At 35.2% G+C, this 15,419-nt stretch overlaps 2 protein-coding genes across 3 annotated transcripts in view; one reads left to right on the forward strand and one right to left on the reverse strand.

Moving 5' to 3' along the window:
- LOC140786575 (uncharacterized) overlaps window positions 1-7,312 on the forward strand; it is a 57,460-nt gene extending 50,148 nt beyond the window's left edge. For both annotated transcript variants that reach the window (XM_073135093.1, XM_073135095.1), the window contains 4 exons: window positions 2,039-2,207; window positions 5,285-5,367; window positions 5,444-5,520; window positions 6,703-7,312. In XM_073135093.1, the coding sequence (XP_072991194.1) occupies window positions 2,039-2,207; window positions 5,285-5,367; window positions 5,444-5,520; window positions 6,703-6,874 (501 nt within the window). In that variant the 3' untranslated portion in view covers window positions 6,875-7,312. The remainder of the gene's footprint in view (window positions 1-2,038; window positions 2,208-5,284; window positions 5,368-5,443; window positions 5,521-6,702) is intronic.
- A 2,504-nt stretch (window positions 7,313-9,816) lies between these two features.
- LOC140785635 (organic cation/carnitine transporter 7-like) lies at window positions 9,817-14,104 on the reverse strand. Its single transcript, XM_073133579.1, has 6 exons — window positions 13,962-14,104; window positions 13,606-13,874; window positions 12,960-13,197; window positions 11,835-12,366; window positions 11,522-11,724; window positions 9,817-10,146 (listed from the first exon to the last, which is right to left on the reverse strand). The coding sequence occupies exons 2-6, from the start codon at window positions 13,872-13,874 to the stop codon at window positions 9,916-9,918; spliced, it is 1,473 nt and encodes a 490-aa protein (XP_072989680.1). The 5' UTR covers window positions 13,962-14,104; the 3' UTR covers window positions 9,817-9,915.
- Between the last annotated feature and the right edge of the window lie 1,315 nt (window positions 14,105-15,419).

The raw sequence follows: 15,419 nt of genomic DNA on the forward strand, positions 1-15,419 counted from the left end.
TGAATTTGTGATTTTACAATAATTTACATTCAAATTAATTTTCTTGGATGCACTAAGCCAATAACTTATGATTGCTACATTATATTTCTATAGCATTAATAGGAATTCCTGCAATAGATAATTTTTATTATAAACTTTTATAGCATATGATAAATCTTATGCCTAAAAATAATGTCTCAGAATTGTCCATGACTGTCTAAGAAGTATTTGAATTTATTTCATAATTTCTTAGATATTGGATACGTTGTAGATGTATCTGACACATGTCTAATATGTGTTTGACAAGTGTTGGACACGGACACAGCATGTTATTTGAAGTGTTCGTGCTTCATAGCTGGAATTTGATGGGGGTGACGCAAGTTTGCCAGGTTAAGCAATGATTTTGGGCTGGTTTGGGCCCTTACAGGTGGAATCTTGGGCTGAAATTTGCTATGGAAGGAAGCTTCGGGCTTATTAACTAGAGATGGGCTAGGGTTTAGATAGGGCTTGGGTCATGGACAGACTTAATGGTTGAAAGCCCTAGCTGGCCCACAATAGCCTACACAGTTGGGCCTTGGGCTGACTAGGGTTTCATCAACCTTGGTGTGTCCAAGGTAGGGACGTGGCTAATCTTGGTAGGAGAGATCTATGCTAGAGAGTTGGCTTTGGTGGAGCAAGGAAAATGACTATTAGGAGATTGGGAAGGATCAGTGAACCGGGAAAAGTTGGCAGCTGCTTGGTGGCTGCGGCAGCTTGATGGTGGTGGTGGTGGTGTGGTGGAGGGCAGAAGGTGATGTTCGGCTATGGTGAAGGCTAACCTTGTTGTTGGTGGTGAAGGTGGTAGGGTAGCCGAGTAAGATAGTGGTAGTGGCTCGGCAAATGATGGTGGTGTTGGCTTACGGATGCAGAAGGTGACTAAGGGTTATGATTGACAGGCGGTAGCGGTGGCAAGGACAAATGCCATGAGGGAAGTAGGGATGGCTTGGGCAAAGAGAGACAGGGAGGAAAATTTAGAGGCGAAGGAGAAGAAGAAAGACTAGACTAGACCTAAATCAATTGATGGATAACTCAATAAGGGCTGCCTCCACTTAATCCGACTAACCGACTTGGCTTGACTAGCTGACTTTGTTAAGACCCAACTAAAACAAATTGTAAATTGGTTCTGACTGAACCCTACATAAACTCAAGTTAATTAAATAAGTAAATGATTAAACCAAACATAATAAACAAATGACTCGACTCAACCATCTCAATTAGCCCATTGGCTCAGGCTAACTCAGGCTCGGATTCTAACTCAATCAAGATTGTATCATTTATTAGCACGTATGCTGCCATTATCTCGTGCAGCACTTATTACATGGTGCGATTCCCAAACCCTGCTTTTACAAAGCAGTCCAGTCTCCTCCTATACTACTATATTCACCTCCTTCTAAACTACTACATTAAGGAAAGAAAATAGGATCGAGAAGTAGTGCGGTAGAGAGGGGTTTGCGGGTTTAGTGCAGGTGCTGCCTTCTCGGAATTGATGACTCTAGCGAGGAGGAAAGAAGAAGAGGAGATCGAGGAGATTGAAGAGGACGGCGAAGAAGAGTTGGACCGCATGTGAACTTGGGGGCGAAGAAGATTACCCAGCCGTGGTGTCAAAGTGTCCAGCCCGCCTTCTTCCGCAGCCTTCTCAATTAGCGGGGCGGTGTGCGGTCTTTGTTGCCTCTTAATACTATGTTCAGTGCATGAGGCGTTTGCCAATGCAAGGATAGAATGTGAGATGTATATAGCCTTACCCTTATTACTGAAGAGGTTGTTTTCAAATTTCTTCCACTCCAACCAAGGACCATTTGCCAAGGGGCAAGCCATGCCATCACACTTTTTAGGACTAGTATATGCTTATTTATTTATTTATTCATTTGTTCCCTGATTTCAGGTTCTTGAACTTTTATGATGTGTTCATTTACATTCTTCTATTTTTCTTTCTACTAACTTCTGTTCTGATAACTTGTAATTTTATCTGTCAATCAATTTGATGATTTGATCTTAGACTTAAATATTATGTCAATTTTAGGATTGGACATGGTCTGTAGGTTGCAATCCAATGTCAATTACTTCTCAAGGTTGGCAACTTTCGCGGTTTCAATCAGATGTGATTGCTCGGAGCTATATAACTACTGCCATTGAGGAATCTCTTCAAGTAGTCAATGCAGCAATTCACCGGCTGATAATGGAGAAAACTAGTATCCTTATCTTGGTACAACATAAATTTGTTAAGCTAGTTAGAGCATTATTTATTGAGTATTCTTAATGATATAAAATTTCATAATGTTTTCATTGTCTTCGTTTGGAAGGATACATGTGCAAATTGTTCATTATATTGAGAAGTGATCCATAGGATGTGATCATTCTATATGATAGACTCATGATTGACTATTTCTCTAGAATTCTATCAATTGCATTGGATGTGAAAACTCCTAGACGAGTTTGAAAATGGGAATTTGTTCTCGTTGTTTTATTTTTTTCCTCTTTCTTGGTCATCATCAGGTCACTCTTCATGGAAAGCATATGCAAGAGTGAAGTGCTCGGTAGCTGTTAGGATCACAATAGATGAATTGATACCCCATAAGCGATCTGATCTGCTTAATGTATAAGTTATACTCTTTTTGTCACTTCTCTGAATCTTTGTTAGAAGTTAGAACCATAGTTATCAAAATCGGATCAAACCGGTAAACCAATGAACGTTTAGTTTGGTTTTATTAAAGGACTGAAAAAAAACAATTGGCCTGTTAAAAACCAGTTGACCCGATGGTTCAATGAGTGAACCGTGCAATCAAGACGAGTTTTCCGGAAACGATTGGGTTGCTCAGTTTTTCCAAAATTACCTAGTAATCATATCTTAATTCTAAGTTATTGTATTATTTTCCTTAAGAGTACTTTAGTCGTAAAGTGAAAGTTAATATTTTTTTTATAAATTTAGAAGTATAAGTAAGATATGATTTTGTAGAAGTCATATAATTTGATATACTTAAATGTGAATATTAATTTTAAAAATATCTAACTAATAGAAGAACTATAATTATATTACAATATTACTTTTATAGTTTTTAAAATTAGTTAGAATTATATATATTATTCAAATATGTAAAATAAATAAATCGGCGGCCTGACCAAGCAACCCATTTGTTGGACCAATAGTTTCTAGTGACTCAACCTCTAACTGGGTAAGCATCTTGTCCATTTCTGATAATTATGGTTGGTACTTTCTAGAGATGGCTTGAATTTTTTATAAAATAATTTCTTTTTCACCCCTAAATTATCACCGATTTCCACAATGACTCCCTGATAAAAAAATTTTGGTATACATTGACCCCCATTTATAATGACATAATAGTTAAGTGGCTTAGCTAATATAAAATATTTTAATTTTTTTTAAATTTTTTCATTGCCCATGATCCCTATTTCTCCTTCTAACCATTTCTCTCATCTTCCTCCCCCCTCATTGTTTTACTACCCAAACTTGAGGCATTTGGAGAGAGAGAGAAGAGGGCGATGATAGGCTCGGAGAGGAGGTTGATGGTGATAAAGGCTTGAAGAGGAGGGCGACGGCAATGCCGGGGCAATAGGTGATGGCAACCTATCTTCCACACCTGCCTATGTGCTCCATCTCGCCTTGCAACCTCGCCACCAATTGGCTTATCATGCGGCGTCAAGTTGGGAGATTCTTTCTCTTCTCTTCTTGGCCACGTCGGGATGGGTCTCTAGATCTCCATGACTCCACCTTTACCTCTTTTTCATGAATTTGGAGTCATAAGAAGGTGGGTTGGGTTGAAATTAGGACAAAATCTTTGAGATTTTTTAGGGGGAAAAACTTCACCTCTATGATGGTTGTTTTGCCTGTATCTATTTTGGTTTTTATTATTGGATTTGCAGCAGGAATAAGATTGGAATAGGTAGTAATGGCAGTGGATTATGGATTCTCACAAGAAATTGAAGGAATTGATAGTAACAGAAGGAGGAGAGGCGAGGGAAAAACGCGGAGGAGGAGCGAGACAGGAGACGCGTAGTGGTCGGTGCCGGAGGAGACAGGGAGGGAGGAGGAAGATGAGATCAGTGGTATTCTTTAAGGGTATTTTAGTCATTATAAAATTTATTTTAAGTTGTCACATGCATATAAGGGTATTCTGGTCATTTAGTTGTCACGTGACTAGCACATGGTAACTTATAGACGAAACTAACGGAATTGGTCAATTGAGATATTTACAATAGTTCAGATGGTCAGTGTGTATCAAAAAAAGTTATGGAATTATTGTGAAAATTAGTAATAGTTCAGAGGGTGAAAGGAGAATTATCCTATTTTTTATTTGCCAACAGATACATAGATATGTAGTTGTAGTCACCTTAGATTTATGAAAAGAGCAATAGTACTATTTGGACGTACACCCTATTTACTTGTGAGCATTGATTTAGATCCACTATTTACTCTATTCTATTGCTTAACAAATATCTACTGTAGGTTCCTTTTTCTGGTTCTCTTGGAATTCTAGCATGCTGCAGCGAGATTTATTTCACTCATTAAGGTGTGACAGGAAAGAAGCCATTTAGTGTTTATGCTGCACACTTCAATGAGTATGCTTTCACCATAACTAAAGTGCAAACCTGTCTTCGATCTTGAGGTGCACATAGAAAAAACTATCATCAAATTAATGTTTTTTTGTGTGGAAAATATCTGATTACAGCACTCGATTATTGTACTGATTTTGAAGATCTACCGACTATTTTTATTCCTTTAATTTCTTGTTAGATGAACTGATCCTAAGCTTGACGCTATAGTTCCTTAGTGATGGTGATCGCATTCAAGTATCACAACAGTGATGCTTATAGCTTGTTTTTCCTGTCCAAATGTGCTCTTCTATAAGCTTCTAAAATGGTCGGTGCAATCTAATGAGACAAACAAGGGAACCATCTATTGCTTGCTCAGTATATTTTCTGAATGAATATGCTGAAAAAGCAACAGGTGATTCAATTTACAAGAGGCAGTTATCATCTTTCTTTTTTACCTCTGGTTGTTTTGAAGATGCATCAACAACTTCCATGATCCTATAAACTTATATCTCACTTGTAGTTCAGACTACATGGCATGTAGTAGATCAACCTCCTCCTTGGATTCTTAGTTGCATATACCATGTAATTAATGACATTATCATTCGCAATTACCTGCATTTTCATGGTTTGAATCTGCCATATCTAAGATCACATCCAATTTCTCCTGGGATTTGTGATGATAATCATGATATGTTGAGAACTTAACAAAATATAGCTGCACAAGGTTTCAAGCTATTCAAGACTCACGAGCGGGTGATGGTTGAAAAGTACAATTCAGTTGTTAGTTTGTGGAGAAGAGTAAGCACATATCATAATACTGTATTGATCATGCACCATTCTTGTTAGTCTTATTTGCTTATTTTTGTTTCTGCAGATTTCTCATATCTCTGGTGGGTTGCGTTTTGGCGACGCGGTCAAACTTCTATTGTTGCTTGAGGATGCTTCGCAAGGGTCAGTCATTTAAATGTTTTCACCACATTTGGCGCATTTGATATTTGAAATGTCTTATTGTTTTCTTAGAGTTTCAAGTTTACATTTTATGTAGTATTTCTAATTGTATGAACCTGAGCAGAATGGTTTTGTGGATCATTTGGTAACTGTGCTGTTGATCTGACGTATATCTAACTTTACTCCTCTAGCTATAAGCAGGTTTATTTTCTTTTTTTTATCTTAGGAGATTTTATCAACTGTTGCATGTCTTTTGTAGGATCATGTCTATTTTTCCTAGGGCAAACTCAATTCCAAGTTAAGTTTAAACAATGGATAAAATGATATTCAAGTTTGCTCAAGCTTTAGAAGGAAAGAGTAAGAACTTAGGTATGTTAGTAAGGACAAAAATGTGAAGGAAGCAAAGATGATAGGTAGGTCTTTATTTTCACACTTTATTTGATGGAAATTGCAAAAAATACATCCAGAATTGTCATTAGAATCAGACATGTACTTTAAGTTATAAATCTATTAGAAGATTAATTTATGAGGTTGACAATTCTTCAAACAAAATGAAACTTGATGGCATTCCTTTTGAGGTTTGGAGCTAATTACGTGATATATGATTTATTTAGTTGATGTGTCTTTTTAACAAAAACCAAGGTTGTAAGTGTCGCATGGCATGTCTTTTGCTGTGACACATTTTTTGGCACAATAACTCAGTTGTGTTATCAATGTCACTTTACACCTCCTACCTTGTCGTGGTGATCACTTGCCTATGCTGCAGTCACCACACTATTCTGCAATTGTCGTTGTTTCAGAGAAGAGACATAAGACTCTGTTATAGGTGCTTCTCAATATTAGATTATCTTTGAGAGGAGATTACTGCCAGCAAATATCTTCAGTGATTCATTGCAGCAGATCGTTTGAGGATTGCCATTATGGACCTCCTCTAGGAGGCAGTTCTCAGTGCCAGATCGCCTCTAGCAGAGATGTCTATATTCGTGGCATGCATAACCTTGCTTTAGACATATGTAAATAAGATAAGAGTCCATATTAATGTTCATGCCCAACCAAGGGTTGGAGTCTTTGCTGAACCAAATTGCTTTCAGTTGACGCTGACCCAATTTTGTAAGAAGTTGTGGCTTCGAATGCTAAAAAAAGGTTGATTTATCACTGACTGTGTTTACACCGCTGCTTTTGCAGGTTTGCCAATGCTGTTAATTCCACCATTTCTACATTGCATCCAATCCATTGTACCCGTGAAAGGAAAGTTGACATTGAGTTAGACTTGACAACCATTCCAGCTTTTCTCGTCGTCTTTGCAATACTTTGGTTTGTCCTCAAACCAAGGCGTCCAAAGCCTAAGATTAATTGAAGGATCTTACGTGCTGCAAATAGAGCGAATTGTAAATCCTCGGATCAGGATGAATCGGGCGACAAATATTTCCTCCCTCTGCACACCATGTTCCCTAGCTGGAGTGAGTATAGTAATACTATCAGCGATCATTGAATAGAAGCTAAGAAACAGTGGTATAAGTTAGCTAATGAGATGCCTCTAATTGAACATTAAGATGTTGTCAGTAAAGTGATATTCCTTGGCTAAATTATTGCTGTTTCTGAGTTGTTTTCTTTTTCTCATTCAGATAGATTAAATGTTTATTTTTAGAGAGAGCAATAGATAAATTATTGTGTATGGCATGAAACTATATTACCAGTATAGCTTCAAGAGTTAGGTTACAACGAACTGACATGCTAAACTTGTTGACATCCAATATCTCACATCTTTAAAGCAATTTGCAAGTGGTTTAACAAACTTACTGATACTCTATTTGTATGAAAAAGTGTTGTTTTGCAATTATATTGGAAAAGGTGGCGATTTGATTTTGATCGAGAGATAATATCATTTTATTTATTATGGGATATTTAGAGGTTTTGTATTTTTTATTTGTCTAAAGTGTCTTTAGCTTATTATCATTGTAGATCTATGTACAGACTTGTGTTTTCCTGAGGTTAATATAGATTTTTTATTGCTCTCTTTAGTGAAATTGGTGCGAAAACTATTTTTAAGGCTGGAGGTGTTAAATCTCACTCCTCTATTTTCTTATTTTCGCTGCCACCTCATTCTCTCCACCATATTTCATATCATTTTTAGTATTAGAATGTCTATGGATATGGTGCCTCTTGAAATCTATCCCACCCCATATTTGTTTTTCGCCTGATGAATCACTACAAGAATATTGGAATGCTATGAATTCCGCACGTCAAATTTCAAGTCGCACGAGGAGATCATTGTTGGCAAGGGACAGGTAGAATTTTGTCACTACTACAGAATTCACGTAAGTTTGTTCAATGGATCATTCAATGATTCTTCTCAAAGATTAAAAATAAAAGGCAAAAGCATGTCTCTGTTGCTTTTAAAAAAAAAATAAAAAAAGGTTACGGGGAAGTTTTGGAAGTTTGAAATTTCAATTTTGGCTTTTTATTTCTATTAAAATCACCAACAAATCCTCTTCTTTTCTAAATTTTTACCAAACTTAATAATAACTTAGAGATGCAACTATCACCATATTTGTATGCCTGACAACGAGCAAAAAATTATCTTTAAAACAAAAGATGGATTGTATGAATGAATGGTCTCATGCATTTGTCTTGACTAATATATACATTTCACCTTAAACAGTGATTTAGCCACATATTCACGTTCAGCGAGAACACTGCTCATGCTCAAAATGATTTGTAGCTTGACAATGACCCAATTTTATTATACTCAAAGCTTGAGTTTTTTATTTTTACCAAACTAGCCCTCTTAATATTCTTTTTATGCATCTAATATACATTTCAAAACTTAGATGCCAGATTATGTGAGTCCAATTATCTAAAATTTTAAAAGTCACTAAATAAGCTGCTAAATTTAAGGAAAATAAGTTTTCATATAAGTTGAACAAGAAAAAGACTTTTAAATATAAGTTATGTTTCGGTTCAACAATTTATATGAAAATTTCTCTCCTAAAGTTAGTTGTTTATTTAGCAACTTTCAAATTTTCACACAAGTCACTGAACTAAAAAATAACTTATATTTAAAAATTATTATCAGATTTAGTGATTTTGCTCTTTCTCGACTATCATTTGGATCATTCCTCAGTATCTTTCCTATTTCTCATCTCTCCTCTCCTCTCTTCTCTTCTCTGGATCCTCTCCTCATTCATCCACTACAAAGATATTTTAGTCATTTAACCAAAATATCTCTACTGTTCGTATGTCATCAAGTGTAATAATATACTAATAAACTGGCTTATAATCAAACATCATAGTAGCCAAAATTAGTACTAGCTCTCTCATGAAAGTTTGAAAAATGAGCATAGCTAAGCTAACATGAAAGTTATTAGACAAGTGAATGATCCCTTAATTTTTATGCTACAAAATCATCATAAACAAAGGACATCTAAAAGCATTATCTTGGTGACAATTTGATATATATATATATATATATACTGTTCCAATTACTAAATAGCTCTTTTAATTTAAAGAAGAAAAAAAAAATCTTTCATCCAATTAACATGAGTACCTCCAGACTTTAGTGACCCTATTTTTTATTCCAAATTCTCAAACTAGTTTCTTTGTATCTCAATGAATTATCCACCGGCTACCCTCAGGCATCATAGAACCCAAATAGCATATCACTAGTTCATGAAGTAGCATGGAAGAAAGAAACCCATTTATTAATACCAACCAGTACTGGAGAGTTGGCTCTATTCCAAGTTTCCAACCTCTCGCATACTTGACAAGGGCGTGCCACTTCCATCATTCTATAGGCCTTCCAACAATGTCGTAAGGTTTCTTAGTTACTCACCAAACATTGGTTGTATTTAAGAGAATAAGTTCTAAACTTATTTACGGGACCATGCGACTTCTTATCCACATAAAATTATTTATATATATATAAATTATTGTTTGAGTTAGCAATTTTATTTAATAGGAATCGCCATATTTATGAGCAATTTTAGGTACATGAAAATGATAAATGTATATTAATCGTTGAATATATCATTCGGTAGTTTACACAGCAATATATATTTTACTATGGGTACCAAAGATTGCTCACCCAGTTAGCTTTTTTTTCCTTCTTCATTATCACTGAGTTTTGTTGGACATCATAATCTTAAGGCTTATTTTATTGGAGTTTCAAGGAGGACATCATAATATTAAGGCTTATTTTATTGGATCTATTGTGAAGCAATTCTCAACCGAACCCCCCTCAGTTGTATTTTAAATTCAATTGCGAAGTCGCCAATGGAGACAGCCATGCAAGACTAAACATTCTGAAGGTCCACAAATCAGTTTCTTTGTAAAGAATAAAATATTTCCTGTTCTTATGCACATATATATAGACATATAATGCATAAGAAAACACGCCAACTAGTTGGAACTGCTTACAGAATCACTTAGATCGTGGCCCATTGTCTCAAAAGGGAAGAGAGTTACTGCCAATCCTGCAAGAAAGAGTATGAATTCAAATAGAAGAATTGATTCCATTTGATGGCAGCTCTCTATCAAATTAACAGCCACAAGTGGACTAACAACCCCTCCAAGTCTCCCCACGGAACTTGCAATTCCAAGACCAGTTGAGCGGACTGATGTTGGATATGTCTACAAAGAAGACAAAAGAACTTGATTGAGATCAAAGGTTTTATAAGTCACATTAAATTTCCTCAAGTAGGAGAAATTTGAACACTTGATTCAATAAAAGCATATCTAAGCAGTCATAGAGCTATTGCCCACTAAGCACAAATTTAGACCACTGCATCATGAGAAAATTACAGGTAAGATAAAGTAAAATAAAATAAAAACTTTTCGCACCAAATAAGTCTGCAATTTGCATTGTGAAATGACTCAAATAATAATCAACTGCTGGTCATCCATATATGCTGGAGAAAGCAGTAAGTAAGCCATAATTTTTCATCAAACTTTAATGAAATCCTGCATAAAGAGATCACTTTGCCAACTAAAGTTCATTAAATATTAAAGATACATTGTTTTCTTCATCCTTTCTTTATATATAAACCCTTTCACTATATTCCCTTGCAGGATCTTTTATTAGTGGAAAGTACCACTTCTAATTCTAGTTCACCACAGGCAGGGTGCAAAAGATAACTTACAACTACAAAAGATCCAGTCTACCGAAATCTTGAGTTATCCTAACAAGTACACAGCTGCTGAAAAGGATCACATATGCACATACCAGAAAACAAAAAAAAAAGGTTGCAAGTATAGAAATCAAGGTAAAATACATGAATATATGTATTATCAACACAGGTACAGTTATGTAGATGATGCTACATAATATAGATACATGACGACCGGGCCAATCTCACATAGAGACTGCTGATAGAAAGTTAGGTCCTAGGTGTAGAATGAATGCTGTGTTTGTGCCAGTTGCAGATTATTGTGGTAAAATAATTAGAAAGAGAAATTATAGTCACATGCCATTATGCCAAACATATCAGTGTCCATGCAACAAGATGAGCCATCAGCTTTAACATGTTTCTGTAGTTTGACAATGAGCTTATAGAGAAGAAAATCTGCAAATCTATCTCACAATCTCTGGACCAGATATATCAATATTAGATAATTCTATTTCATATTCGAAGTAGATCATATTCTTTATTTGATACAAATAGTTGAAGTGAACAGAAATTCAAGTCTATTTTACTTGGAATGTGAAGATATCATGCACTAACAGATAAATTTGACTTTCTGTATTGCGGTATGAGCTTAAGGAGAATGTGCCTTATGGCTGGCTCTTAGCCCCATCCTATATATACTACACATGCCACATATGTATGCAAAAATAGTATTACACTAAGTATGTTATCCATACATTGAATTGTCCTCCATGTAGTAGTTCATAAATGAAAATAATTTCTATGTATGTTACTTTACCCATTTATTCAACAATCAATCATCCTGAATTGTAAAATATAACTTTCACAAATATAATATCAAACACAGTGAAGCATGCTACCTCTGGAGCAAATATATAAATAATATTAAAGCTTCCAGTGACGCATGTCCGAGCACCAAATAGAAGAGTAGTTGTTATTGCTTCTTTCTGATGAAATAACAGTGGAACTAGAAAAGCACAACTTATGAAAAGCATTGCCCACATTGAAATTTTGCGACCAACCCTGTCCACTAATGCAGCTGAAACAAGCAACCCAGGAATCTCTGATGCAAGAAAAAATTTCAGATGTTACATAGTTAGACTTTACTAAATAGAAAATTGCTTAAATCTTTACTATTAGGGAGAACAAAGAATATAGTTAAGAAAACCATACCTGCAAAGCTAGTTATGAATACATCCATGTAAAAGTTGGTATCCTGAAGGTGGTTTGAGTGCATTTCATTTTTTCTGCAGCTCCTATTCTCATCACTCAGTTTGGAGGTTAGCAAGACGATGCCATAATATCCAAAAGCATTCCCAAAGAAAACGATCCAGAGAAGAAGAGTCGATCTGATTAACTTAGGTGACAAAAGCTGACATAATGCACTGATGCCTGTGATTTTCAAGATCTTATCCTCATCAGTTATGGACTCATGCTTTTCAAGTGTAATAAGATGCATGGCCTCTGAAGAATTAAGGATATCATCAACCTCTGTTCTCTTAGCAGAAGTAAGAATACCAGAAGGGAGAAGTGAGCTATTCATTCTAGCCATTGTTTCCAAAACATGCACTGCATCTTGTGTTCTGCCTCTCATGCAGAGATATCTTGGTGACTCGGGTGCAACACCATAGAAAATTAGCAAAAGGAAGGATGGTAGGGAGGATACAGCTAGTAACCACCTCCAATTTGATATTGGCATGATAGCCTGAAAAATTGGAACATATTGGTAAAGGGGGAATATGGCATGAGAGTATTCTAAACCAGAAAATTTTAATTGGTTGAGTTGGAGAAAAAACAACTTTCAACAAGGACTGTAAGTGGATTTAAACAACTTCACCATAAAAACAGTTAATAAGTAATAAATTTTGGCATCAGAGATGATATATAACAATGCGAAGAGGTAGTCTATCTTTTGAATGAAGAAAGATCATATCTGGAGAACCAGCTAGAAAATGCATTCAGAACGTTCTAGAATTTTGTCCTTGTTGTGAAGACAAAAACCAACCACTGTCGTGGTTTAAGGTGCAAAAAAAAATCAAAACAGATGCCTGTAGAAAAAGGCTAGATCAGGAAAAGGAACAGGACAGAACATAAAAATGCTTGTTATGTTCCATTTGAAATGTTTAACGTTATGAGGGGGACTGCTAACATATAGGAATATCAGTACATAGAGCATCAAATATTGACTCATATGAAATAAAATAAAAAAAATATAGGATTCACAACAAAGAATGTGTCAAGAGACATTTCTTATACAACTAGATGAAAGCGAACCAATAGAATGAAAAGCAACCATACCCATGCAAGTGAAGCCTCCAAGATTGTGCCAATAGTCCAAAAAGAGGAAAAAACAATCATCCAAGTACCTCTGTTTGGAGCAGGAATGAACTCCAAAAACCAAGAAGAAAGGACATGCCCACCACCCAATCCCACACCAACAATAAAACGGAGGACGATTAAGCAGAGATAATTAGGTGAAAAGGCACTGAGGAAACCAGCTCCACTGGTAACTAGTGCCGTAAAGAGGAACCCTGTCCTGAAAAAGAGTAATAATACCTTTGAAGGTGTAAGACATCTCCGCAAAATCTTTAGTTATTATCGGAAATAGGTCAATCTAACGACATCTTAGCCTGAACTTTTTTTAAAGAATAGGCTTTTTGAAGCTTATTCCGCAGTCAATTGTGTTTTCAGCATGATATCCATATTATTGGTAAGGAAGTTACTAAATTTACCAATTAAAATCCAGCATATATGACCCTAATTCTGGCTCTCTCGTTTCCAATAATTTCACCAGAGATATGGGTTTTTTGTTAGAAAATCGTTAGAAGTGTATTATTCAATGAGAAACAAGAGGAATTAATTAAAAAGAAGGAAGTCATAACAATTATTTGATCACAAGAATATCTATGAAGTCCTATGTACCCAAAAGAAAGAAAAAATTTACCTCCTCCCGTAGTTATCTGAAACTACGCCCCAAGAGTATGCCCCTACTAGCATGCCAACAAAAACAACACTTGTGATCAGAGACTCTTCATGAGAAGAAAGCTTCCACTCTGCGTGAACAGCCGGGCCAACAAACGAAAGTAGCATCATTTCCATAGCTTCTGAAACCCAACCCATGCCGGAATAAACAAGAACTAGGGCTTGGAATCTCCCAAACCCCATGGACATGAGTGCATCATCCACTGTATAACTCTCTTTCTCATCCCCCATCTGCAAATTCCAGTCAAATTGCAACAGTAAAGCATCAGTAACCAAGGCAAATTGCAAATTGCATGACAATATTCTTCAGAATTTTACTTTTCTCCTCCTGTCTACTTTGCCGGATAAGATCTAATGATCTAAAAAGCTCCCTCCTCCTTTTGGCATTTGCAACCCCTCTGATTGCATATAAAACTACTATATTTGCTTCATTCGCAGTCCGAGAGATCAAAAAGGCTAATAGGAACGGGATGATTGATAAGTTTAACCGTTTCACGGGACTTACGTCGCTTGAAAAAGTAGCAAAACGCCCTTCAGAAGACCGAGAAATTCAATGCAGGTCGAATCGTATGATTCGATGTTTTTTCGGCGGAAAGTCGGAAAGTTGATAACGTACTGATAAATATGAAGTGGAAATTCTATAATTTACCCCCTGTTGTTAGGTAAAAATTGCTAACGTCTCCCTGGACATGACATAAGATCACATTACTTGTTTGACCCGTCCCGTGAAGTAAAACTGAATGGGTCGTGCAATATGAGAGAAGCAATCAAAGCATATGCTTGTTAGAAAGAGTGGACTTTGAGGGCTACTATCGTACCTCTATTAACATGATTTAGTACTTACTTGCTTCATATTTGGAGCCCAGAGTCCGGTGCACTCCAATGCACGGTGCTACATATATATTATAATAATAATATAATATATATTATTATATTAGCTATTTTAAATTACTTAATAAATTATTTTAGCGTTATTATTTTTTATTAAAAAATATATGGTTAGAAAACTCTCATCGAGATCTTTAAAATAAGATTAATATTCAATAGTTTTAGAAGTAATTTTAAATTACTAATTTTTTAATCAAACGTATCGAAATTACATTACACGAAATAAATATCGAAATAAGCATTACATGTCATTAACTAAAAATATCAAAATTACATTACCTAAAATAAGCAGAAATTAATCAAACATAATAAAAGCAATAGATGTTTAATATTCTGGTAAGTCATTTCCGTAGCCACCGGTTCCAATTCCGTAGCCACCTTCTCTTTCTTGACTGTGTTCACCTTCTTGCGATGAACCTCCGACTTGAAAATGAAAATGAATATTGCTTATGGAAAAGGCACGGAAATGAAGGAATATAAATTTTAATATAATTTTTATTTGATGTATTTCATTTTTAATGTATTTCATATCTAATATATTTTAATTTTTAATATTTACATTGGGGATAATTTTGAGTAATTATATTTTAGGATACATAATTTATTAGACTCATTTTTATAAATAAAAAAAAATTAAAATTAAAATTAACTCAAAAATAATTTAATATTAGACTCATTTTAAAGGTCTCGATGAGACCTTTTCAATGGTATTATTTTTGTTAAAAAATGATTAGTAAAACTAATTATATACTCAGTTTAACTAACTAAATTATTTAACAAAGGATACAAATGGAATTAAAATAATTGAATATAACAATTATTGGGCAATTTTGGTATTTTTAAAAAGTTGATATGACAAATGGAGTCCGGCTCCATTTTCATGGTGGG

This window comes from Typha latifolia, chromosome 4 (assembly GCF_019914945.1).
Source record: "Typha latifolia isolate L0001 chromosome 4, TyphaL0001v2, whole genome shotgun sequence".
Classification (NCBI taxonomy): Eukaryota; Viridiplantae; Streptophyta; class Magnoliopsida; order Poales; family Typhaceae; genus Typha; species Typha latifolia.